Source organism: Dendropsophus ebraccatus, chromosome 8 (assembly GCF_027789765.1).
Source record: "Dendropsophus ebraccatus isolate aDenEbr1 chromosome 8, aDenEbr1.pat, whole genome shotgun sequence".
NCBI classification, from domain to species: domain Eukaryota; kingdom Metazoa; phylum Chordata; class Amphibia; order Anura; family Hylidae; genus Dendropsophus; species Dendropsophus ebraccatus.
The window spans coordinates 58,721,722-58,745,660 of NC_091461.1; the positions used below are offsets into that span (position 1 = coordinate 58,721,722).

The window sequence follows — 23,939 nt, forward strand, 5'->3', positions numbered from 1 at the left end:
AAAAAAAAAAAAAAAAGACTGTGTGTGGGTGTTCGTGGCCTTAATGAGATTGAAATATACCTTTACACCATTGCACTGCTACTCCGCTGAGACCAGCATAAGTTGTTGTGGATGGAATGTTGGCCTACATAATTCTAATGTCTGGCAAGCAACCACAAAACCATTCACTATTGTCTGTGTTATTACTCTTTCCATCGTGATCCCATAATATCCATTTCTAATTTGCATTGAATGGACTGGTGGTTCCTACTGGATAATTGCTTTATTTTATCTTCAAACAATTACGGGTTTCTTCACAACCATTTACTGTTCCTTAAGACCAGTTGCTCAAGCAGAAGCAGGGAGCCGTATTGTTCTCTCTGGGATAAATGAACAGAATAAATATTACGACAAATCGTTTGTAAATATTATTATGTCACATGACTCACACTTACACAATAAGCTTACAGCACATTTATATAATGTGTAAATGTGCATCAGATAAAAAATGATGTTGTCCAAACTTCAGTGAAAAGATTAGAGGGGTTTTCCAGCTTTAATATCTCTTTTAAATTAGCAGCACCTCAGAGACTGGTCATAGGGGGCCACATGTGCCCATGTATAAATAAAAATAATTCTAGATTATTGGATAGTGTACCAATATATAGATACCTCCTCATGCCTTCATATAAACTAATGTTTAATATATAGGAGTTCACAGCAGTTGTAATGGAGGGTAATTAAGTGCTGCAGAATCTGTTGGCACTATACAAATAAATATTATTATTTGTTTTCAGAAGGGCATCAGCCCGATACTCAGAGAACAGAAAGTCCGTAGCACACTTAGAAATGCAGCGACTTTTATTTACGGATAAATATTAAATACACAAGCACCTATCCGGTTAATTTTGTAAATATTTCGACCCACCCAAGGTCTTTTTCAATGTTGCTAAGGCAAGTGTGTCTGACAGCCCTCCTGGAACTGGTTTGGTCCTGTGTATGATGCGCTGTCTGTGACACGGTCCCAACACATATCCATCCCCTTCCTCAGGGACCTACAAACACTACTAACAGGCTTCATTAAAAAAACACCGGTAAGGATTTCCAAGGCCTCGGAGGACTGCAGCGAAATGGGTTAAAATGAATTTTGGACGTTGTTTCGAAGTTCAAGTGCTCTCAGAGTATGTTCAGATAAAAAGAATGGTACTGCTCCCACAAAACTTTTTTTCTTTGACTTGCTAAAAGTGTATTTTGTGGAATTTTAAGCACTGAAGAGCAGAATGAAGGCACTTAAAAAGCTTATTCAGGAACAGTGGCTCAAGCATGCAATACTATTATGGTAGCTCAGCCTATTCCTTATTCTGCTGATCAAACGTTGATGACCTATCCTATGAAGTTATGAACATATATGCAACATATAAAATACTTTTAAGTAAACATGACAAGAATAGCTTTTTTCATGAGTAATACACAAATTATCATCTTCCTCTAAGAATCACAGGCGTGTCCTGTACTCTGCATCTCAGAGCCACACCTTTACTAACAGTATAAACATCAACCTTACTCATACGGCTTGCTAACATCAAGTCAGAAGCTTCTTCCCCTCGTGTAGCCTTGTTTCATTGTACAATCATGTATTGGAAATCTGCAGTGGTAAGTTCTTTCTTTTCCTAATTCTTTTTTAGGTAAATTAATGTGATAATGCTACATATAGAAAGTGCATGCCAATGTAGATGGGCCAGATTAGAGGTGACACTTACCTTCAAAATAATCCATTACAGACAAACTTCCAATTTTGTTTCTTAAATTTTCTAACTAAACATTTTATATTTGAAATCATGGTAGAGAACCATAGCATAACACCCTTACATAAATATAATCTGCAAAACCTCACTTTATAAGTAGGATGGCAAAAACAGGTTGTGTATAGAAGAAAAGAGATTATGATGCCTTTAAAGACTATATAGAAGTATATGCCTGAGACAACCATGAAAACACTTTTGCAACACAGAGTTTTTTTGCTCAGTAATTTGCAACCAAAACCAGGAGTGGATTGAAAACAGAGAAATGCTGTATTTCCACACTGTTGAAATTGAGTGGATGGCCGTCATTTAATGGCAAATAATTGCAGTTTTATTAAAACAGCAGCCGTTGTTCTGAAATACAACCACTCAATTTCAAGTGTGAACGCAGCCTTTCTGTGTTTTCAATTCACTCCTGTTATGGTCGCAAATACTGTGTAGGAACATAGCCTTAGAATACATGCATATGGATGTACAATAAATGGGGATATCAATTCCTTCCATGTGGGCTGTGTGAATACAATGTATGCAATATGCAATCAAGCTTTACAGTATTGCACTCTTATATTTTTCAGGGCAGTTTGGTGACTTCTCTACTGGCTTACAGTGTCCTGGTGTCCTTATGCAATGGAGTTTGTATTGACAAAGAACCTAGACTTTCAAGTTTCGGTAAAAAACCTGATGGTAAGTATTAATATAATTCATACTAAGATAAAGGGAAATTGTTAATAACTAGCCCAAATGTCTAAACATCTCCACCTCTGAATCAATTTGGGTTCCTCACCTTCTTGTCGCCCTGGTCCCTTGTCTGAGGGGGGGCATCTTTAACCCCTTCATGACCAAATTCATTGATGCACGGATTTCCAGGTCACAATGAAGCAAATGTCGTCTCCTTGCTTTTATTTTTCCACCTACAGGGCTGGTTAGGGGCATTTTGGGGGGCCAGTTTTTGCACCACCATCTCCAGCTTTTATTGTTATGATACTGGTGTAAAAGAAAATTTTTGACCACTTTTTATTTTTTTCTGATATATAATATTAAAAAAATCAGCAATTCTGGGATTTTTTTCCTTTTCATTTACGCCATTCACCATGCAGGAGAAATATTGTGATATTTTATTAAATTGGACAATTTTGCCTGCTACAATGTTGTTGTTTTTTTGACATATTTTTATAAAGAGCAAGGAAGTAATTTAAACTTTTATTGGGGGTTTATTTTATAAAGGGTTTTTAAAAATAATTTTTAACACTTTAGCAGTTAAATATGCAATCATTAGATTACGTCTACTGATATATGCTATAGCATAAATCAGTATTATCGGCGATCTGTACATTGTCTGAGAACGACAGATCGCCGATCCAACAGGCAGAGGTAAGTTTATTTTCTCTGCCTGTCAGTGCAAGCGATGGGGCATTACATATTTATTATGTTCTCCAGCAGGACAGCATTATATAAAACACTGACTAGTTCTGGACAATGAAAGCCAAGAGCAACACGGGTTCTTCCAAAATTTTGGCTAAGGCTGTCCATTAATTCCTGATCCTTGCAGGGCCTTTTGGCTAAGTGGGTTGGACAAGGTTTGTTCTAATTTTTTGGGGGACTTGTAATTGGGCATGTGCTACTTTTTATGCACTGAGGTTATAGCTGGCACCTGCTGACCTGTTGTTTAAAAAAAAAATCAAGGGGAATCTAATTTTTCTTTTAGAACATAGCTGGTGAAATATTTCACTCAGTCTTCTTGCTTTATCACCATAGGATGCATGGATGGGGACATCAAAAGAGATTTAAATTCCAAATGGTCTAAAGAAGGATGCATGGACTGTACTTGTGATTCGGATGGCCTTATCAGCTGCTGCAGCAGGTAATTCTTTATAAGTACAGTGGTGCCTTGGATTACGAGCATAATTCGTTACAGGACCGTGCTTGTAATCCAAATCTGCTCTTAAACCAAAGCAAATTTTCCCATAAGAAATCATAGAAGTGCAGACAATTGGTTCCACACCCCAAAAATAATGATTTATTTTTCTGAATTACATGTAAAACAGATGAAACAAAGATTAGGAAACAGCAGAATATGTGATATCATAAACTACTGTACAGTAATGGAGAGGATGGGAAACAAGAGCTGAGAGAGACTGCAGGAAGCATGAAGGAATGAGCAGGACATATGTGTGGGCACAGTATAGCAGCGCTCTCTGTCCGGGGAGAGAGGGGTTACAGCTATGGAGAGATTACCCCCACAGTCCTGTCCCCGGATGTAAGCCCCAGCCTGAAGTGGATCTGCTATGATTTGGAAGGTGAGGGAGACTCCCTGGGTCAGAGTACAGAGCTGTAGACCACACTATGCAGGCCATGCCCCTCCTCCACTCGCGCTCCCACCCAGAACATGGAGCTCTTAAACCAAAGCAATGCTCTTAAACCAAGTCACAATTTTGAAAAACTGTGAGCTCTTAAACCAAAACGCTCTTAAACCAAGTTACTCTTAAATCAAGGTACCACTGTAGTTGAAGATTGCCTTCAGATTTTATGAGGAATATGCCCTGAAAAATCATTGACATTGGTTATTTACTTTAAAATTCTGTAATGTGCTGCACTATAGCCAAGGCTTTTTTAAAAAGTTGCATTTGTCAGAATAAGCCACATCTTTGGTGCAGAAATGTCTAGAACTAGTCAGTTATATACTTTTATGCAGCCATTTATAAGACGCATGTAGCTGCTACAGTTATATGACATTCAATGTTTACTTACAATAATTTTATATTTCACTTTCTAAAAAAAAACAAAAAACAAGCGTGTAGGGAAAAAATAAAGGGGTACATTTCGTTTTTAACTATATACTTCTCTCCAGGACACTGAAGCCAATTCTGGAGGAGAAGGAGGCTTGTGAAGCCATTCTGGATGAAACATCCTGCACGTACACTATCAAGAGAAAAGATAACTCTGCTCAGCCCTGTAAGAACTTGGGTTACATGTGATTCAGCTATGTCACAAGTCTATGTAAAAGGGAAACGAAAGAAACAGCAAGTGAAATTTTCAACTGAAACTTGTCATTTAGCCACTGTAGTCAATTTATATGACTCCGCTGTATTTACCATCATTTGTACTGTACATGTGTATTGCACCTTTATTATTGTTGTTTGTTAGGCATCTTATGCACCTTTTATAATAAATGTTAGTTTGTAAAAACTCTACATTAGCATATTTAAACATAAAGGTGGAGATTTATCAAACATGGTGTAAAGTGAAACTGGCTCAGTTGCCCCCGGCAACCAGTCAAATTTCACCTCTCATTCCTCACAGACTCTTTGGAAAATGAAAGGTAGAATCTGATTGGTTGCTAGGGGCAACTGGGCCAGTTTCACTTTACACCATGTTTGATAAATATCCCCACAATATTCTCTGTCCAGTGCTCTTTAACCTCTTAAGGTCAAAGCCAATTTTCATTTTTGCACTTTTGCTTTTTCCACTTTGTTTAAAAGTCCATAGCGCTTGCATTTTTTCACCTAGAGACTTATATGAGCGCTTATTTTTTGCGAAACCAATTTTACTTTGCAATGACCGGCATTATTTTTCCATAACATATGCTTCGAAACCGGAAAAAAATCATTTGCACTGTCAAATTGAAAAAAAAAAAAGGAATTTGTTTTGATTTCGGGGAGTTTTGCATTTATGCCGTTCGCCCTATGGTAAAACTGACTGGTTATGCATGTTCCTCAAGTTGTTACGATTACAACGATATATAACATGTATAACTTTTGTATTATCTGATGGCTTGTAAAAAATTCAAACCATTGTTAACAGATATATGTTCCTTAAAATCTCTCTATTCCCATGCTTACAGCGCCTTTATCCTTTGGTCTATGGGGCTGTGTCAGGTGTAATTTTTTGCGCCATGATGCGTTCTTTCTATCGGTACCTTGATTGCGCATATACAACTTTTTGATCACTTTTTATTAATTTTTTTCTGGATTTGATGCGACCAAAAATGCTCAATTTTGCACTTTGGAATTTTTTTGTGCTTACGCTGTGTCACGGCCGCGGCGGCTTCCCGCGTTCCGGGTCGCCGCCGCGACCGCCTCCTGTCCCATGCAGCCGCCGGGATCCTTGTGTAGGGACCCGGCACTGCTGCTAGTTCGGCCCCTGGGGCGCCTCACCTCTCCTCCGTTCCTGTCTCGGTCCGTGCCGGCCGGCGCGCGCGTCCCCGCCTCCTAGGGCGCGCGCGCGCCGCCTGTCTCAGATTTAAAGGGCCAGTCCGCCCTTAATTGGTTAGTTGCACCAATCACTCCCCTATAAATCCTAGCATGCCCTGTCCCTTGTGTTGGAGCCTCTACATGCTTCCCATAGCGTTTGGCCCAGCTCCGTTGTTCCTGACCTTAGTCCTTGTCCCTGGTTCCTGTCCTTAGTCCTTGTCCCTATCCTTGCCCGCTGCCTTCCCATTGTTCCTGAGTCCTGTTCGCCACCTGCGAGCACGCCTTCTGTCCTCTGCCTGCGCGATCTCCTGCCTACTGCTCCTGCCACGCCTCGCCTGCCGTCACCAGCAACCAAGCCAGGGGTAGCGACCTGGGGGTCGCCTGCCGCAGCAAGTCCATCCCGCCTTGCGGAGGGCTCTGGTGAAAACCAGCGGCCCCTTAGACTCCGCTCCCTGGTGAGGTTAGTGCCATCGCTGGTGACGGTCCAGTGGATCCACTACTCCAGGCGTTACACGCTGTTTACCGTGCGAGATCAGGAATGTGATTAATTAATAGTTCGAGCGATTACGCGCGCGGCGATACTAAATATGTTTGTTTATTTATAAAATGGGAAAAGGGGGGTGATTTGGACTTTTAATAGGGGAGGGCATTTTTTATTAATAAAAAAACATTTTTACTTTTATTTTTACTTTAACTAGAAGTCCCCCTGGGGGACTTGTATATAAACAGCACTGATCTCTCATAGAGATCAAAGCTGTGTATATACACAGCAAAGATCCATTAGATCGGTCATAGATTGCTATGGCCTGCTGCAGGCCATAGCAATCTATTGCCGAGCCGGGATCAGCGTCATTCCGACGCTGAGGCCCGACACGGGCAAAAGAACGGATCTCCCCTCCGCGATCGCATCGCGGGGGGGGGGGGGGGGAAGATCCGTCCCACTAGACACCAGGGATGCACGGAGGAAAGCCTCTAAGTGCAGCTGTCAGGTTTGACAGCTGCACTTAGAGGCTTAATTAGCCGGCGCGGCAACGGGACCCGCGCTGGCTAATAGAGGCACTGCCCGGCTGCACATGTCAGCCGGGATCAGCGCCGTTCAGAGCAGGACCCCGCGCGGCACCATGATGTATCAGATACGTCATGGGTCGCTAAGGGGTTAAGAGAGAAACAGAAATGATTCCTGTCCTCAGGTTGGGCGTGGTGTTGAAGCTCAGTTCCATAAAAGTGAATGGAAACAAATTGTAAGAGTTGTAAAGGAAAGGTGTAGTGGTGTTTTTAGAAGCAATTATCTATGCTTTTCTGTTCCTGTATAACCCCTTTAATACAATCTTTATGTTAGACAGCAAACTTTGTTTAAATCACTACAAAAAGTAGAACACACTCAGGTAACGCAAAGTTCAAAGAGAGTCGGAGAATCAGATACATTCATAGTCCTTCTGGATGGGATTCAACTCAACTGGTGGTGCAAAAGTGGCTGCTTCAAATAACCATAAAGAAGGTTCCACAGCACTTACCGAGTCTTGTGATATTTATTTACTGCAGGTCATCAGACGCACAGGTCATTGTCCATTTCAGAATTCACAGCTTTTTCATGGCCTTGAGAAAGCTGTGAACTGTGAAACGGACATTGGCCTGTGCATCTGCTAACCTACAATAAATATATCTCACAAGATTCGATTAGTGTTGCAGATCCTTCTTTATGGTTACAAAAAGTAGAACTGTTACTGCCAAAGGAAGCCTCCATACAGCTTTGTGAATGAAAAAATAAAAGTTATAGCTCACAGAAAGTAAAGAAAGAATTTAACATAAACCAAAAAAAGGTACAACCCCTGTGTATTGTGCATTATACACATTAGACTGCTCACATTATATGACCACAGTATGTTCCCAAAACATAGGAACCTCTTAGAATAGTACAGTCCAAAAAATACCTCTAGTACAGACCAGCACATAGCAAGACACTAGTGAAAGTTATCAACTAGAACTACAGATGAGCAAACTTACAGTATGTTTAGGTTCATACAAACTAGAACGCTAGAGCTTCTAAGGCAATGGGATTCAAATGCAGAGCTTTCAGGCTTGCTAGAACGCAAACCTATAGTAAATTCGCTCATCTCTAACCAGAACCCATGTAAAATTTTTTGATAAATTACGCATTATTGGTCGCACCTTCTAAATGGAATATGGTCCACTGACAATATACTTTTATGTAAAATGTTCATCCGCTTCATTTACAAGGCAGTATATTTTTGCATTAATGTCTGTAACATCCACAAAAAATGTATATCCCATTGACTTCTATTTGTGTTTTGTGCAGCAATTGTGGTCTGCACTAGTACATGTCCTTTGTTTTTTGTGGATCTGCAAAAAAATTGCAAATGTGCGAATAGGCACATAGAAAAAAATGGGAACTAAACTTGTCTGCAAAATTTGCAGATTTGTAAATGCAGCCTTAAGGCAAGAGTCCGGCAACCCACTATGAGGTTAATGTATGAGGAGCATCACACCTCCTGACTGCTCATTGCAAATATACTACAATCTCACCAGACAACTTAGGGGACTTTATGGATACCAGTTTTCTGGGGTACAGAAGTCGGCAATTTTTGCTTGAGTCATTTGCAAAAACATTGCTACATTGTCAGATGTGTAACTATTTAATAGACAATTACAGAGTTCCAAAGGCTATAAATAAGTTCCTTCATTAACCCCTTAACGACATCACGGCGATCGGGCCGGTGGCACGGCGATCAGAGTACCACAAAATAATAAATACCTGCCCTGGACCCCTCAGCTAGGTAGCGGAGGGGTCCAGAGCAGGTATTTGTACATTACTCACCTGTCCCAGAGTCCTGATCGGCGTCTTCCGGGTTCGCGGCGTCCTCCATCTTTCCGGCGCGTCTTCGGGTCTTTCCGGCGGTCCCCGTCGTCTTCTTTCGGCTATTTTCGGCTCCAGCCTCGTCATTTTCCGGATTTTGCGCTCTGCTGCCCTCTAGCGGCTGATATGTGTAATACACGTATCAGCCACTATAGGGATGTTCAGAATGTAGAAAAAGTTTTTTTTTTTTTTCCAAATTTTTTTTTTTCTATTTTCCGCACCCTATCGCCGCTGAGTGTTGATCAGCATCGCACGAAAGTGCGCTGCTAATCAGCAACTCCTCCTTTTTGGCGTAGGGTGGTTTTTTTCTATATCCTACTGCCACGGTCTGCTGATAAGTGCCGCACATAAGTGTGGCATTTATCAGTAACTCCTTTGTTGGCGTAGGTTTTTTTTTTAATACTTACTGTAAAAAAAACACGTAAAAAACACTACATTACACCACACTACATTGAATAAAGTTTGACACTACACCACTACAAACCCCATATACCAATCCCCGTATAAAGATGGCCCCCAGGGTGTTTTCGGCGTCAGAGGGATACGTTATTATTGCCTCCGACACCGAAACAGCCAGTGAGGATGAATGGGGGGATCCTTCTTTCCTCCATTCATCCTCATCATCCATCGACGTATCTGGGGGTAGCATAGCGTACGCTGCCCCCCAGACACGTCTTTTCTGCCAGTACCGTCCCAATAAGAGATCACGGTATGGCGTGAAATTCTCCAAACTCTGTGAGAGTACCTCAGGGTACACTTACAGATTTAAGGTACGTGCACACTGCGGAATGGCGAAGAATAACCCTTCGTGCATTCCGCAGCTGGCACCCGCCGGCGGACTGATGCGGGCGCGCGTCTCTACCCGTGTCATAGACTCCATTCTATGCACAGGCGGATTCCGTCGTCCATCCAAAGAATGAATACGTTGGACGGAGAGCGGAATCCGCCCGTGCATAGAATGGAGTCTATGACACGTGTGGAGACGTGCGCCTGCATCACTCCGCCGGCGGGTGCCAACTGCGGAATGCACGAAGGGTTATCTGTCGCGATTCCGCAGTGTGCACGTACCCTTAAAATGTATGTAGAAAGGGACACCCGAATTCAGCCCCCAGATGCCCCCCCCCCATCCTCGGAACAAGTGGGAAGATCGTCCGGGAACTGATCTTCCCACTGCTGGATAAAGGTCACCACCTGTATGGGGATAACTTTTATACCAGCGCCCCCTCTTCCGGTCCCTCGCTGCCCTGTAGCTTGCGGCACGATCCGAACATATCAGAAGTAGTAATAGAGCCCTAATATTTAGCAGCCATGGAGCGGACCCAGCGCTTCTGGATATGAAGGACCCCGTATCGCACCAGGACAATATTTTCCAGGTGACGTCCCCCACACTGGAGAACAGGAGACCCCAGAAGAAGCGCAGAGTGTGGTGTAACAGGGGGATCAGGAAGGACACCATTTTCCAGTGTGACGCCTGTCCTGATCCCCCCGGCCTCTGCATACTGGATCGCTTCAAGGCGTACCACACGTCATTGGGGTTCTACATTATCTAAATTCTGTCCCTTATTCCTATTTCAGGGGTCACATTAGTCCAGGGATTATTCTGATCGCTATTATGGAGTCGGGAAGGAATTTTTCCCCTGTGATGAGGCTACTGTCGTCTGCCTCACGAGGGGTTTTTGCCTTCCTCTGGATCAACACAGATTGAATTTGATGGACACCTGTCATTTCCAACTTTATAAACTAATAATTGGCCTAATACCCCCAAATAAATTAGAATTGTCCCTTTTCTCCAGCTAAGTAGGTATGGCCGCCATTCCCATTAGAGGATGCCATGATGCAATTACAAAGCCTCTGTGCGGCCAGGACAGTAGAAACCCCCCACAAGTGACCCCATTCTGGAAACTATACCCCATAAGGAATCTAACAAGGGGGGCAGCGGGGATATGGCCCCCTGGTGACTGCCACATTTGGGACGTGAAAATGAAAAAAATGGCATTTTTTATTTTCTCGGCATATGTTCTACGTAAGTGACTGTCACCAGTGGGGTCCATATCCTCACTGCACCCCTTGTTAGATTCCTTATGGGGTGTAGTTTCCAGAATGGGGTCACTTGTCGGGGGTTTCTACTAACCTGGCAGCACAGGAGCTTTGTAATTGCGACATGGCCTCCATCCTCCATTCCAGCCTCTAAATGGCGCTCTGTCCCTTTGGTGGCTTGCCCTGTGCCCATATGGCACATTATGCCCACATATGGGGTATTTTCGTACTCAGGGGAAACTACCCTACACGTTTTGTGTTCATTTTCTTTTTTAACCCCTTGTGGAAATGGAAAAAATCAAGGCTAGACCAACATTTAGTGTAATTTTTGTAAAGTTTTTACTCTAAATCATTAATCTTGTCATGATTTTTTCATTTTCACAAGGGGCTAAAAGATAAAAAAACAATAAATGTGTAGAGCAATTTCCCCTGAGTACGGAAATACCCCACATGTGGACATAAAGCGCCATGCGGGTGCAGGGTAAGCCTCCGAAGGGAAGGAGCGCCATTTTGTTTTTGAAGGCTGGATTTGAATGGAATGGATTTCGAGGGGCCATGTTGCATTTAAAAGGCCTCTGTGTTGCCAAGACAGTTGAAACCCCCCACAAGTGACCCCATTATGGAAACTACACCCCTCAAGGAATGTAACAAGGGGTGTAGTGAGCATATGAACCCCACTGGTGACGGGCACAAATGTGGAACAATGTGGCGTGAAAATGAAATATTACATTTTTTACATATTACATAATGTTGGTTTAGCCTTGAATTTATCATTTTCACAAGGGGTTAAAAGAGAAAAAAACACACAATATGTGTAGAGCAATTTCCCCCGAGTCCGTAAATGCCCCACATGTGGACATAAAGCGCCATGTGGGCGCAGGGCAAGCCTCCGAAGGGAAGGAGCGCCATTTGGATTTTGGAGGTTGGATTTGGCTAGAATGGATGATGAACGCCATGTCGCATTTACAGAGCCCTCGTGCTGCCAAAACACTGGAAACCCCCCACAAGTGACCCCATTCTGGAAACTGCACCCCTCAAGGAATCTAACAAGGGGTGCAGTGAGGATATGGACCCCTTGATGACGGGCACATTTGTGCCATGAAAGTGAAAAAATTACATTTTTTACTTTTACGTCACATTGTTCCACATTTGTGCCCGTCACCAGTGGGGTCCATATGCTCACTGCACCCCTTGTTAGATTCCCTGAGGGGTGTAGTTTCCAGAATGGGGTCACTTGTAGGGGGTTTCCAGTGTCTTGGCAGCACGAGGGGTCTGTAAATGCGACATGGCCCTTGAAATCCTTTCCAGTGAAATTCAGCTTCCAAAAGCCAATTGGCGCTCCTTCCCTTTGGAGGCTCGTCCTGCGCCCCCTTGGCACTTTATCGCCACATGTGGGGTATTTCTGTACTCGGGAGAAACTGCGCTACACATTTTGTGTCTTTTTTTTCCCTCTTATCCCTTTAAGAAAATGAAAAATTGAAGGCTAGAACAACATTTTAGTGTAAAAAATAAATTTTTCTTTTTTCACACCATATTGTTCGGAAAATCTGTGAAGCACCTGTGGGGTCCAAATGCTCACCGCACCCCTTGTTACATTCCTTGAGGGGTGTAGTTTTCTAAATGGTGTCCCTTTAGGGGTGTTTTTTAGGTTTTGGCACCCAAGAGCCTCTGCCAACCTGAAGTGGTACAGTCAGAAATGACCAAATATAACGGAGGCTTTGAAATTCACTAGGCGCTCCTTTGTATCTGAGGCTTGTGGTTGCGTCAAATAGCGCAATAGGTCCACATATGGGGTATTTCTATAAACTGCAGAAACGGGGCAATAATTATTGGGGTGCATTTCTCTGGTAATAGGTTTATAATTATGAAAAATATTGGATTACAATAAAATCTCTGCACAGAAAATTAAAATTTTCAAATTTCTTACACACTTAGCTTTTATTTCTGTGACTCCCCTAAAGGGTTAAAACACTTTCTGGATATGCTTTTGCAGAGTGTGGGGGGTGCAGTTTCTGAAATGGGGTGCTTTGTGGGGCTTTCTAACATACAGGCCCCTCAAATACACTTTAAACCTGAACAGGTCCCTAAAAATATCTGATTTTGAAATTTTACTGAAAATTTGGAAATTTGCTGCTAATGTTTTAAGCTTCCTATCGTCTAAAAAAAATGAAAGATCGTTTAATAAATGCCGCCAACATAGGGTAGACATGTTGCTAATGCTATTTAATATATAATTTATGTGGTATAGCCAATTTCTGTATACGCAAAAAAGTTTCAAAGTTGGAAAAATGCAGTTTTTCACATTTTTTCACATTATTTGGTTTTTTTTCATAAAGATTCATTATGAGTATCGACTCCAATTTACCAGAAATGTAAAGTACAATATGTCACGAGAAAACAATCTCAGAATCAGCCGGATAGGTAAAAGCATCCCGAAGTTATTAATGAATAAAGTGACACTGGTCATATTCATAAAATTTGTCTCTGTCATTAAGGCCATTTCAAGCTCTGTCCTTAAGGGGTTAACGTGAAGCTGTCGTTCAGATTATGTCCTAGCCTCGATTAAGCCACTTAAAGGGAACCAATCACACCGAAATTGCCCCCATTAATAATGAAACATGCTGGTACATCACCCAGCACGCTTCCCAAACATCCCCCTGTACCCTCAGTCCCCTTCTTTATTACCCCGCAATCTTACATTTGGGAAGTTCCGCGCCGTAATCAACCCCAAGTAGTCATGTGGGCTGAACTAGTCATGATCCTGGGCGTAGTTATCCGGGTCCTGGGCGGCTTCCAGCACTGTAATCACGCCCAGAGGGGCGTGATTTAAAGACCTGCGCTCCGCCAACGTCATCTCCGGCTTGCGTTCCACAATGGCGGCGGGTTGCGTCTTTCACATGCCGGGCATGCGCAGTACGGCGGGAGAAGATGCTGACGTACTGCGTGTGCGCGGCGTGCGGAAGACAACGGCGTGGAACGCAAGCCATAGATGACATTGGTGGAGCGCAGGTCTTTGAATCACGCCCCTCTGGCGTAGGTTTTTTCGCTGTGCGCACGGGATTTATGTAGAGGCAGTCCGCCTCTACATAAATCCCCGCAGCGCCGGAGATGCGGGGACATTTTTAAGTCCGGCGTAAAAAACGCTGGACTTAATAAATGTCCCCCTATAACTATTCAAATTATGTGCACGTTCCACTATTACAATTGTATTAGACATGAATGTTGGAATCCAGCTATTCTGGATGCCATTTTAAATAATCCCTTTTTTATTTGACCCAAAAGAAATGCAAAATACTTTCATTTAACGCAATTAATAAAATATCAATTTTGAAAAACACCTGTTATAAAGCGCTAGGTCTCCAGTGAGGACAATCAGCCCTTAAGGTTATAGTATATGTTCTAAACACAGACCAAATGATGTCACAATCCTCAACACAAACTCCAAAAATATACTAATAGCAGGGCCCAAGTTTAGTGATGACAAGTGTTGAAAAGGGATACGGATTATTCTTTACCCCAATAAACTTCTTAAAGTGGCTGTACCACCAGGCCCAGGCTGAAGCACTGGAGGCGGGCCGACCCACCCTTAGTGGGAGGAAACCCCAACCCCTCCATGATAGGGTTTCATTGTATCTAATGGAGTCACGTAATGGAGGGGCTGGGGTTTCTTCCCACTGGGAATGGGTCGGCCCACCTCCAGTGCTTCAGCCTGGGCCTGGTGGTACAGTCACTTTAAATCTAAATAAGATCAATGAAAACACAACATGCTTTACAACATAATACAACATTATTAATACTCAGAGCTCCAAAAATAAATTTATTGTTGAAAATATAACCTTATTGGAAGCATACTTGCAAGGGAGACTGAAGGTTCACATTATACGATAATGAGGTTGTCCAGTGTCACAGATTTAAAAGTTTTACTTGACTCAATCTCCCAATGAATCTGTCCTTACTTGGCAACACTTCCTGCTTTCATCTGGACATGCAGGAAATTCCTGCTCAATCTTTATTGTGGTGGCCAATGACTGGCTGAGTGGGCCACGTAAAAACAACACCAAGAAGCAGTGGTTAATAGAAATAAGGACAGTCAGAATAAATGTGGCAGGGGATTGGGGCAGCCAAGTACTTTTTTTTCAGCCCACACTGAAAAATGTTACACAGGACAACCCCTTTAATTTGATACACGATAGCCATTACTGTTCCAAATGCTTATCCAGGCAATGTCTTCTCTGTCAGCAACAAATAACTTGAGGTACGAATGGCAAGCGGCAAGGAAGAAGATGGATCACGGTGGAAACTTGGCTTGGAAACTTCAGAAGGAGGAGTAAGAACAAACTGTGCCACACTGGGCACTTTCAACAAGTTTAGAAGTTCTGTGGCTCGTATAAGAATCTCTTCGCTGTCTTCCTCCCCATATGTAGAGATCATGGCTGAACTCTGCACACATGACCTCATCTTGGATAAGTATAGAGAAACCCTTGGAATGAGATCCTGGCTGCGGGATGCCAGTTTGGCAAGTGTAGTCATAAGAGTTGTTATAACACGAGGAGAGGAGATGGGAGCACTGGAGGATCCACGGAGCTGTGTGATCTCAAACAGTAATGCTTCTAAAACCTCAAAGTACCTATTGATTTGTTCTACAGTGCATCTTTTGTCATAGGTCACCGACAAATATTCTCCCATAGCCCAAACCACATGTGCAAATAATGGTTCCTTGCTCTGGATGTTACCAACCGTACTTATAAAATCTAACAACTCGCGGGAGAGTTCTACAATGACAGAGGGGTATAGCCGACACAAGTAAGGAAGCTGAGCACTGAGAACGCCCTGGACAGAAGTCTGGTATGAAGGGGATTCATACAAGAGGCCACTGCGCTCCAGGAACGTTAGGACAACTTTGTTCACAAGAGGACCATCGGCTAATGTTGAGATGACACGGACATAAAGCTGAAGGAGGCACGGAACAATCTGAGAACACTGATGGACACGGGGAGAATTATTCCTGTCTGCAAGGATCTGATGAAGTTTAGCTAATCCTTCTGGAGGAGGCCCATTCCAAGCCTCACTGCGTAACAGATACTGGAACAGCGGGCTGTAAAAGGGATGACGATAGGCCTCTGTAGAACATGAAGGCAACACAGAAGGGTCCAAGCTGTGCTTCTCTGCTGAGGACACAAGAAGCTGGACCTCCATTGCTGCTGTAAGACATGGTAGATCCAATAACGCATGAAGCATCTCAATAGCAGAATCAGGACTGATAAGCATAGGAAGAAGAGCCACAAATTCTGTGATAAGTGATGGGGCGTTCCAGGCCAGAAGCTTCATGATACTGGGAAAGCTGCCTCTGAAGGCCTCCACATTCTCTGCCAGTAAAGAACCATTGGTCCTGCAGAACTTGATAAACTGAAATGCAAACAAAGGCTGGTGAAACATGTCAGAAGGCACCTTGGTGAAGAGATGCCTGTACACGGCCTCAGATTCCACTGCAGCTGCTTCACTGTGGTTGAGATAGAACTGAGCAACTGGTAGGAGCACAGAGGATAGAGATGGGTCAGCACAAACGCGAGTGTAAAGAATTTTCATGAGAGGCAAGGTGCGGTATAGGAAGGCACCATCCTGCTTACACAGAACGTCTATCAGAGAAACCGCCTCCACCAGGCATGCCTTCTGCAGCTCCATATCCCACTTCTTCTGGGGCTTGCGGTTGCATTGCTCAATAAGTCTCAGACAATATTCAAAGCCCTTCTCCCTCAGGCGTTCTCTGGGCGGTAGGAGGCGACTTGATGTTGAAGAAGCAGAGACCATGGAGACCACAGAACCCTCCATCTCAGACTTGTCTTCAGAGCCAGCATTACCATACGTCCCGTAATGGAGGAGCCACTGGCGCAGGGTGGAGAAGCCCTGGATATTCATCCATTGGTCCTCTGTGTAGTTGGGGCTGTGGTTGAGCACAGTGAAGAAGTCTGTGGCGATGGTGCCGTCCACCTCAGAGATTAGGCTGGGCTGCTTGACTCGGGGGCTGGAGAAGAAGCCAGCGGGGGCAGGGGAGCCCACCTGAGGTATGGTGGCGTAGCGCAGCCAGTCGGTCAGCTTCTTGTTGACTATGTTGACGTGTTCTTCCTGTAGGTTCTCAGCATTGGCACCAACCACCCTCAGCAGTGCAGGAAGCAGCGATCTCAGGCTGTGGCCCTCAGGGACTCTCATCTCCAGAGCTCGGCAAATTCGTGGCCCCAGCTCCACCGAGTCACTGGCCGAGGCCTGGGCCAGGAGGATGGAAAACAAGGGGCCCCATGGCTGCTGGGTGGGGCCCCATGAAACAGTCACCAGTGGGGAGGGACACAGCTGGCACAATATGGCAGCACACAGGGTCTGCACCTGAGCTGAGGCCTGCGGGCTGCACACAGCTTCTTGTAGTTGCCCCACCAGGGCAGGATCCAAACGGCGGCGCCCCTTACTGGCAGAGAGGATAAGGTGCAGTCTCCGTAGGCTGTCTAAGCTCTCGCCGTCCGCGTTTAGCAGCTGACTCCGGGTACGAGAGCAGAACTTCTCCAGCTCCCCATCACCGAGCTCCCGGGCCTGCCGGAGCAGACTGTCCGCTGCTGAGCTGAACATTCCTCAAACCTCCGGGCGCAGCGTTCCACTGCTCCCTTGTTCGTCTCCATAAAGTTGTGCCGTTTGACCGGAAGTGACGTCGACAGTGAAAAGCCAATAAGCGCCGAGAGTCTCTAGACGCGCCAAATCTGTCACGTGGTGAGTGTTGTTATTGCGGGGCTGCCGCTTGTCTGTCATCCGGCTGCTGTGTGCAGTGATCACCGTCACCATGCCCGGCCTGCTGGAGAGCTGCGAGCAGCACTTCAACACCTCCGACCTCTACACCGTGCTGGGGGTGAGGAGGACGGCGGGAGAAGCGGAGATCCGCCGGGGCTATCACAAAACCTCCCTCAAAGTGCACCCCGACCGGGTCACCGAGCAGGAGAAGGAGGAAGCCACGGTAAAGTTCCAGGTGAGTCAGGGGAGTGCGCATGCGCTGTGCAGCACAGCTTGCCATATATAATCCCCCGTAAAGAGGGCAGGGGGTCACGTGTTACTGGTGTGAACAAGTAGTTGGTGCCTCCAAATCGTTGTTCTGACGATGAAACTTTCTCTAAGAAATGGACACATTCTGTCATACAGTAATATTTACCAATGTGACCACTCTTCAGGCTTTCCTTCTATTTCTGTTGCAAACTGACAAGTCCAATGGCCTTCCTGTTGCTGTGTACACTGTAGCTGGGAATTCAGCCAACTTGATCTCCCTCCCACTACACCTTCTTGATCCCAGCCAATGTTTATATGCAGCACCCCTATATGTATTAGTAATGTGATCAGTGATCCAATTGAAGTTGAGCAGACTTATAATAGGATTAGCCAAACTTGAATCTAATAAATCGGCTAACAATTAATTTGGTCTTATAATAGTCCTTCTGATTCCCAGGAGACGTAGGATACAGTCCTGATTCCAGACTTCTCTTGGGAATGGGAACACCTTGAAAGCATGGCTTAAAGTGACTGTACCCCCAGGCCCAGGCTGAAGCATTGAAGGCGGGCCGACCCACCCTTAGTGGGAGGAAACCCCAGCCCCTCCATGACATGACTCCATTTGAATCAATGGAACCCTATAATAGAGGGGCGGGGGTTTCCTCCCACTAAGGGTGGGTCGGCCCACCAATGCTTCAGCCTGGGCCTGGTGGTAGTCACTTTAGTGAATCAACAACCATTTTGTTAGATTCAGGTTTGGACAATCCTTTTTGTCGATTTTCTCACTTTGCTTTTTTTAATCACAAGAATAGGTGGCCGTATACTATATTCACTTTGAAAGCGATATTCTGTCTAATGCCGGGATGGAACCGTCAGCCCTCCAGCTGTTGCAAATCCCTGCTTGTGACTGGTCCCTTTAAAATATTATTCACAAAATGTCCCACTGCTGAAACCCAATCGCATGTAACCCTCAGGAAATGTGGGTATGTTCATCATCTCTTCCTGTTTGAGTACAGGAAGAAATTGGTCAAGGCCTGTGAGGCACAGAGAAGGTGCTGGGGACCACCCTGATTACTTGAGGTTCAGTCAGCTTGAAAGTGATGACAGCTTTCCTCTCACTCAAAATTCCCTAATGGGTTGTATGAAATTTAGTGTTTTTTTTTTTTTTTTTTTTTTTAAATCAGAAAACCTCTTTAAGTTGGTTCCATGTGGACTCCTTTTACTTGGGTTATTTGCTGGTACCCTCAGTGGAGAAACATTGAGTGCCCCTGCCATGTACCCCCATTAAGTGCCACCCTGCATGGTAATTGACCGGCCGACAAGAATCAATAAAAGGTGGTACCAGCTGATCTTACTCCTAGGACTGTAATATGTGACCTCATAACTCACTTAGCTATTGACATGAGTGGAATAATCATATAACATACAGACATGAGCTTGTGGGGCCACGCTGGTTTTGGAATATTTCTTTTAAAGGGCCCTGATGATTGTATATGGGGTCAGCTCATATCTGGGAGGGGGTGGGCTTTTTCCCCTGACCTAATCTTATTCTTTTAATGCAGGTACTTGGAAAAGTCTATTCAGTTCTCAGTGACAAGGAGCAAAAAGCTTTGTATGATGAGCAGGGAATTGTGGATGAGGAGTCTGACACAATCTCCCAGGACCGGAACTGGGAAGAGTACTGGCGCCTGCTGTTTAAGAAGGTATAGTTGCTGAAGGTGACAGTTACTTTGTTGATCTTTAAAGGGGTGCTCCAGCGTGGGGGCACTTTTTGGGGGGCACCGGGGAGGAGGTGGCTGAAATAAGACGTCCACTCACCTCCCCGGTTTCAGTGGCGGGTCACTTTATTGCGGCGCTCCGGTCCCCGGCCGCTTCCTGCTGTCTGATGCCGCCCAAGACCCTACGTCTCAGGGCCGCTCAGCCACTCAGTGAAGGAGGCGGGATCCGTTTGAAATCTGCTCGGATCCCGCCTCCTTCACTGAGTGGCTGAGCGGCCCTAAGATGTAGCATCTCGGGCGGCGTCAGACACCAGGAAGCGGCCGGGAACCGGGTACCAGAGCGCCGCAATGAGTGACCCGCCGCTGGAATCGGGGAGGTGAGTGGATGTCTTTTATTTCAGCCACCTCCTCCCCGGTCCCCCCCAAAAAGTGCCCCCACGCTGGAGCACCCCTTTAACATAGTGACTTATGGTATATAGTAGGGCTGGGCGGTATATCGTGAAAATACCAATACCGTCTCTGGCGTCGGTTAACCGCCCTCAACTTTGTCAGGACAGTATCTGCGGTATTTCACTGATTTTGTATGTGCAGGGATGCAGACGTGGCTGCAGCTGATCGGGTGAGCGGAGTCTTACCCCAGGCCTGAGACAGGAGGGGATAACTGAGCTCCGGGACTACAGTTCGGGGACCCGGATTATCTCTCTCCCAGCCCCCCCCCCCCCCCCCCCCCCGCATGCAGACAGTGAGCCTAGGGAGTCCCGCAAGCGAGTGCAGCCTCGGAATGTCCTGCCTGGATCTCTCTGCCTGGGAAGCACAGAGCAGACGTCTGCTAACCTACTACTGTGCTGCCGTCCACACAGCCCTCCCCCGTAACTCCTAGTCGACACCGGTCTCCAGGAGGTCCCGGGCCAGATAGCGATTAGTGTCTGTGTAGCGGCAGGTTACTGCATGGAGGAGCCACTTTCTTGGTTAGGCTAAAGGAGGAAGCGGTTTCCTGGCATAGCAGAGCTGTCTTAGTTCCTGGACACCACATGTAACTCTGGCTGTGCCTGGCATAGCAGAGCTGTCGCACAGGAGGGGACAAGTCTCTATTTATACACTATATGCACACAGGAGGAAGGGGGACAGTCCCCCTTCGTTCTGTGTGTACATAGTGTATATATAGGGACCCGTCCCCTTTCCTCCTGGGTGTACATAGTGTATATATAGGGACCCATCCCCCTTCCTCCTGGGTGTACGTAGCTGTATAACTCTGCTGACCCTTAATAATGAAAAATAATAATTATTATAGAGTAAATCCACAGCCTTGTGTTGCTGCTCAGTGAGTTACTTTTTTTAAACAAAATATCCCCAGTTTGGCACACAGGCAAGTAGGCGTGGCTTGCAAAAATGGGATGTGGCTTACAAAGGGGCATGTCATAATTATCGTTACCGCAGCTACATGTGCGATAAACCGCAATATTGATTTTGGCCAATATTGCCCCGCCCTGGTATATAGCCAGAATATTCTACAACTTATTCATCCATGGGTAATTGCTGGGTGCGTGACTACGCCAGCTTCAGGCCTCTCCTTCACAACGGAGGTCTTAGCCCAAGAGACACTAGAAGACCAGCAGCGCCGATGCAAGGCGTGAAGACGGGACTCCCTTGAAAGTGTCCACACTCGGGGTGGTGTGAGTTTATGTACACTGAATAAGTTTTGTTATATTTTTTGTTGGAATTTTAAATCGTGAAGGAAAAGTAAAATGTAAAAGAAAACGAATGAACAGTCCTTTACCGTGTCTGATTTATACATTTAATTGCTGGGTCCCTACTGGACAAACAGCTCTTTATTGAAGAGAGTTGCTGTACTTTCATAATGTCCACCTTATTTCTTTTTCTTTAGATAACTGTAGAAGATATAAAAGCATATGAAGAGAAGTATAAAGGATCAGAGGAGGAAAGAGCAGATATAATACAAGCCTATATGGACTTTGAAGGAGACATGGATGATATCATGGATTCTGTTATACTAGCTGTAATTGATGATGAACCAAGGTTCAGGGATGTTCTTGAGAAAGCTATTAAAAAGAAAGAGGTTCCGGCTTATGATGCCTTTGTGAAAGAATCCAAGAAGAAACGTGAGCAGCGCAAGAAAAGGGTGAGGACCAAATGACACGTGGTTACGTTATTCATCATGCATCTTTAGGCTTTCAGATGTGTTGTACTGGACTTACCGCAGAAGTAACTTTCTGTCACCCTCTTGTCCACAGATATCTATTGGATGGCCAAATATGGGTTAGCAAGTGTATTCAAATCCAACTTTTATCAGTGATGTATCCTCGTGATGAGTGGAGACCTCACTGCACATGTTCGGCTGCCTCGGCCTGGGTTCCATTCATCTGTGGGGCTGCTGACTGTTTCTAACGTTAAGCAGCCCCATAAACTGTGAATGAATGAAGTGTTGGCCGTGCAATGCAAGGTGAACGCTCCATTTATTGTGGGGACAATTGTGTCCCTATCTCCGGTGGGGGTCCTGGCAGTCTGACCCCAGCGATCAGCTTGTTATTCATTGTCCTCTATCCTGGATAACAAGATGAGCTAGGAATACCTCTTTAACACCAGTCAATAAGTACCGCTGTATTCTTGTCAGGTTATGCTGTATGATGGGCTTCTAGCATCACAGTTGTTTCACATTCATTATTTATGAGATTATTATTGTGAGATGTCACCAACACTCTCCATAAAATAAAAAAAAAATCTGTTCAGCTTTTGCCCAAGATGGATTAAAATGTCACATGGAAATAAACCCTGTTTATCTTTATTTTAGGCTCATGCAGAAGCCGCAGAAGCTGAGGCAATGAAGAAGGAAATTGGACTTGGTGATGGGGAGGATGACTTAAAAGCTTTGATTCAAGTAAGAAAATACTTATCCACAGGTTACTCACATACATGTTTTACTGTTAACTTTTTTTTTTTTTTTTTAACTGATTACATTTCACCTTTCAGAAAAGACAGAAGGATAGAGAGAAGGAAGTTGATAGCTTCATGGCACAACTGGAGGCAAAGTACTGCAACAATACCAAAAAGGGAGGAAAAAAGTCAGCCACGTCAAAAAGAGGAAAAAAGTGAACGGGTGATTGAAAGCATCAAGACAAACCATTCCCAATGTTCCAATTATGAATATTTAATGGAAATGTGTGCTCTGTGTAGATCTGGTGTTCTCACTTTCTACGGTCAGCAAATATATACAGTTAATCATTTTTTTGCAGATGTAGATTCTACTATTCCCAGTAGTCTGGTCAGTTATGAGGCCACACAGTTTCATAATAGCACTTTGTTAAAGTGACACTGTCAGCCCCTTTTTGCTTTGACTTCTCTACACAGTTGTAAAGGGTATATTTTGCAGTTTTTATACCTTATTTTATATCATACGTCATGGTGCTTGTTCCAGTTAAGTCATCTTTTATCAACTACGGATTGTGCTACCAGGGCTGGGCTTCGCGGGCACAGCGCCACATCGCAACCGTAGCCCTGCCCCCTCTGTGACGACATTGGTGCATAGGCCCAACCCCTCAGCAGCCATTGGAAGGGCCGGCCTAAAGGTCTAGTAGCCTATGCGCTGATGACTTCACGGAGGGGCTATGGTGACAATGTGGGCGTGGCTATGCGGCACTGCGCCCGCGAAGCCCCACCCAGGTAGCGCAATCCGCAGATGATAAAGATCGCTTTTTACTGGAACAAGCACCATGACGTATGATATAAAATAAGGTATGAAAACTGCTAAATTTACCTTTTACACCTGTGTAGAGAAGTCATAATGCAAAAATGGGGCGACAGTGTCACTTTAAACTGCACTTAAACATTTATTTTTTCTCTTTAACCGATTTTTAGTTTTAGTTTAGTATTTGCATCTATGTAACACTTGTAGTGCCATCATTTACTTGGCAGAATTTTCCTGCCTTTATTACTACAGTGTGAAATCTCAGACTAGACACTTTGTTGGCGTGACTACTAAGGCTAGTGTTAAACATTACTTATACCCACAGCCCTTCATTAACCACCAAGTAGTGAAAGTCCCCCCCCCCCCCCCCCCCCCAAAAAAAAAAAAAAAAAAACATAAAAAAATAAAATCTTCCTTAGTATGGCTGCAGTACACTTTGTCTACAAAGTTATACATTATCCTTCTGAAGTAGGATACACACATTATTTATTTAAATAAAAAAAAAAAAGTCACCAACAATTTTGCTTCTGAAATGCCGGCATTGTACCATAGATTTCAATAAAAGCATTCATATTTATTTCAGCCAAGGTCTCGGACAGTGCCAAGACAGATCTG

The 23,939-nt window shown here is 44.5% G+C and overlaps 3 protein-coding genes across 3 annotated transcripts; 2 read left to right on the forward strand and 1 right to left on the reverse strand.

Annotated features, from left to right (window-relative positions):
* The first annotated feature begins 1,543 nt into the window (after window positions 1–1,543).
* LOC138798612 (beta-microseminoprotein-like) lies at window positions 1,544–4,967 on the forward strand. The gene is made up of 4 exons (XM_069979146.1): window positions 1,544–1,632; window positions 2,357–2,465; window positions 3,537–3,642; window positions 4,630–4,967. Exons 1-4 carry the CDS (start codon window positions 1,612–1,614, stop codon window positions 4,754–4,756), a joined length of 363 nt encoding a protein of 120 aa, XP_069835247.1. The 5' UTR covers window positions 1,544–1,611; the 3' UTR covers window positions 4,757–4,967.
* A 9,713-nt stretch (window positions 4,968–14,680) lies between these two features.
* Window positions 14,681–17,585, reverse strand: AP5Z1 (adaptor related protein complex 5 subunit zeta 1). Its single transcript, XM_069980509.1, has one exon. It carries the CDS (start codon window positions 17,496–17,498, stop codon window positions 15,096–15,098), a length of 2,403 nt encoding a protein of 800 aa, XP_069836610.1. The 5' UTR covers window positions 17,499–17,585; the 3' UTR covers window positions 14,681–15,095.
* A 23-nt stretch (window positions 17,586–17,608) lies between these two features.
* On the forward strand, window positions 17,609–23,692 carry DNAJC9 (DnaJ heat shock protein family (Hsp40) member C9). The gene is made up of 5 exons (XM_069980510.1): window positions 17,609–17,889; window positions 19,466–19,606; window positions 21,507–21,761; window positions 22,431–22,517; window positions 22,610–23,692. The coding sequence occupies exons 1-5, from the start codon at window positions 17,707–17,709 to the stop codon at window positions 22,730–22,732; spliced, it is 789 nt and encodes a 262-aa protein (XP_069836611.1). The 5' UTR covers window positions 17,609–17,706; the 3' UTR covers window positions 22,733–23,692.
* The last annotated feature ends 247 nt before the right edge of the window (window positions 23,693–23,939 follow it).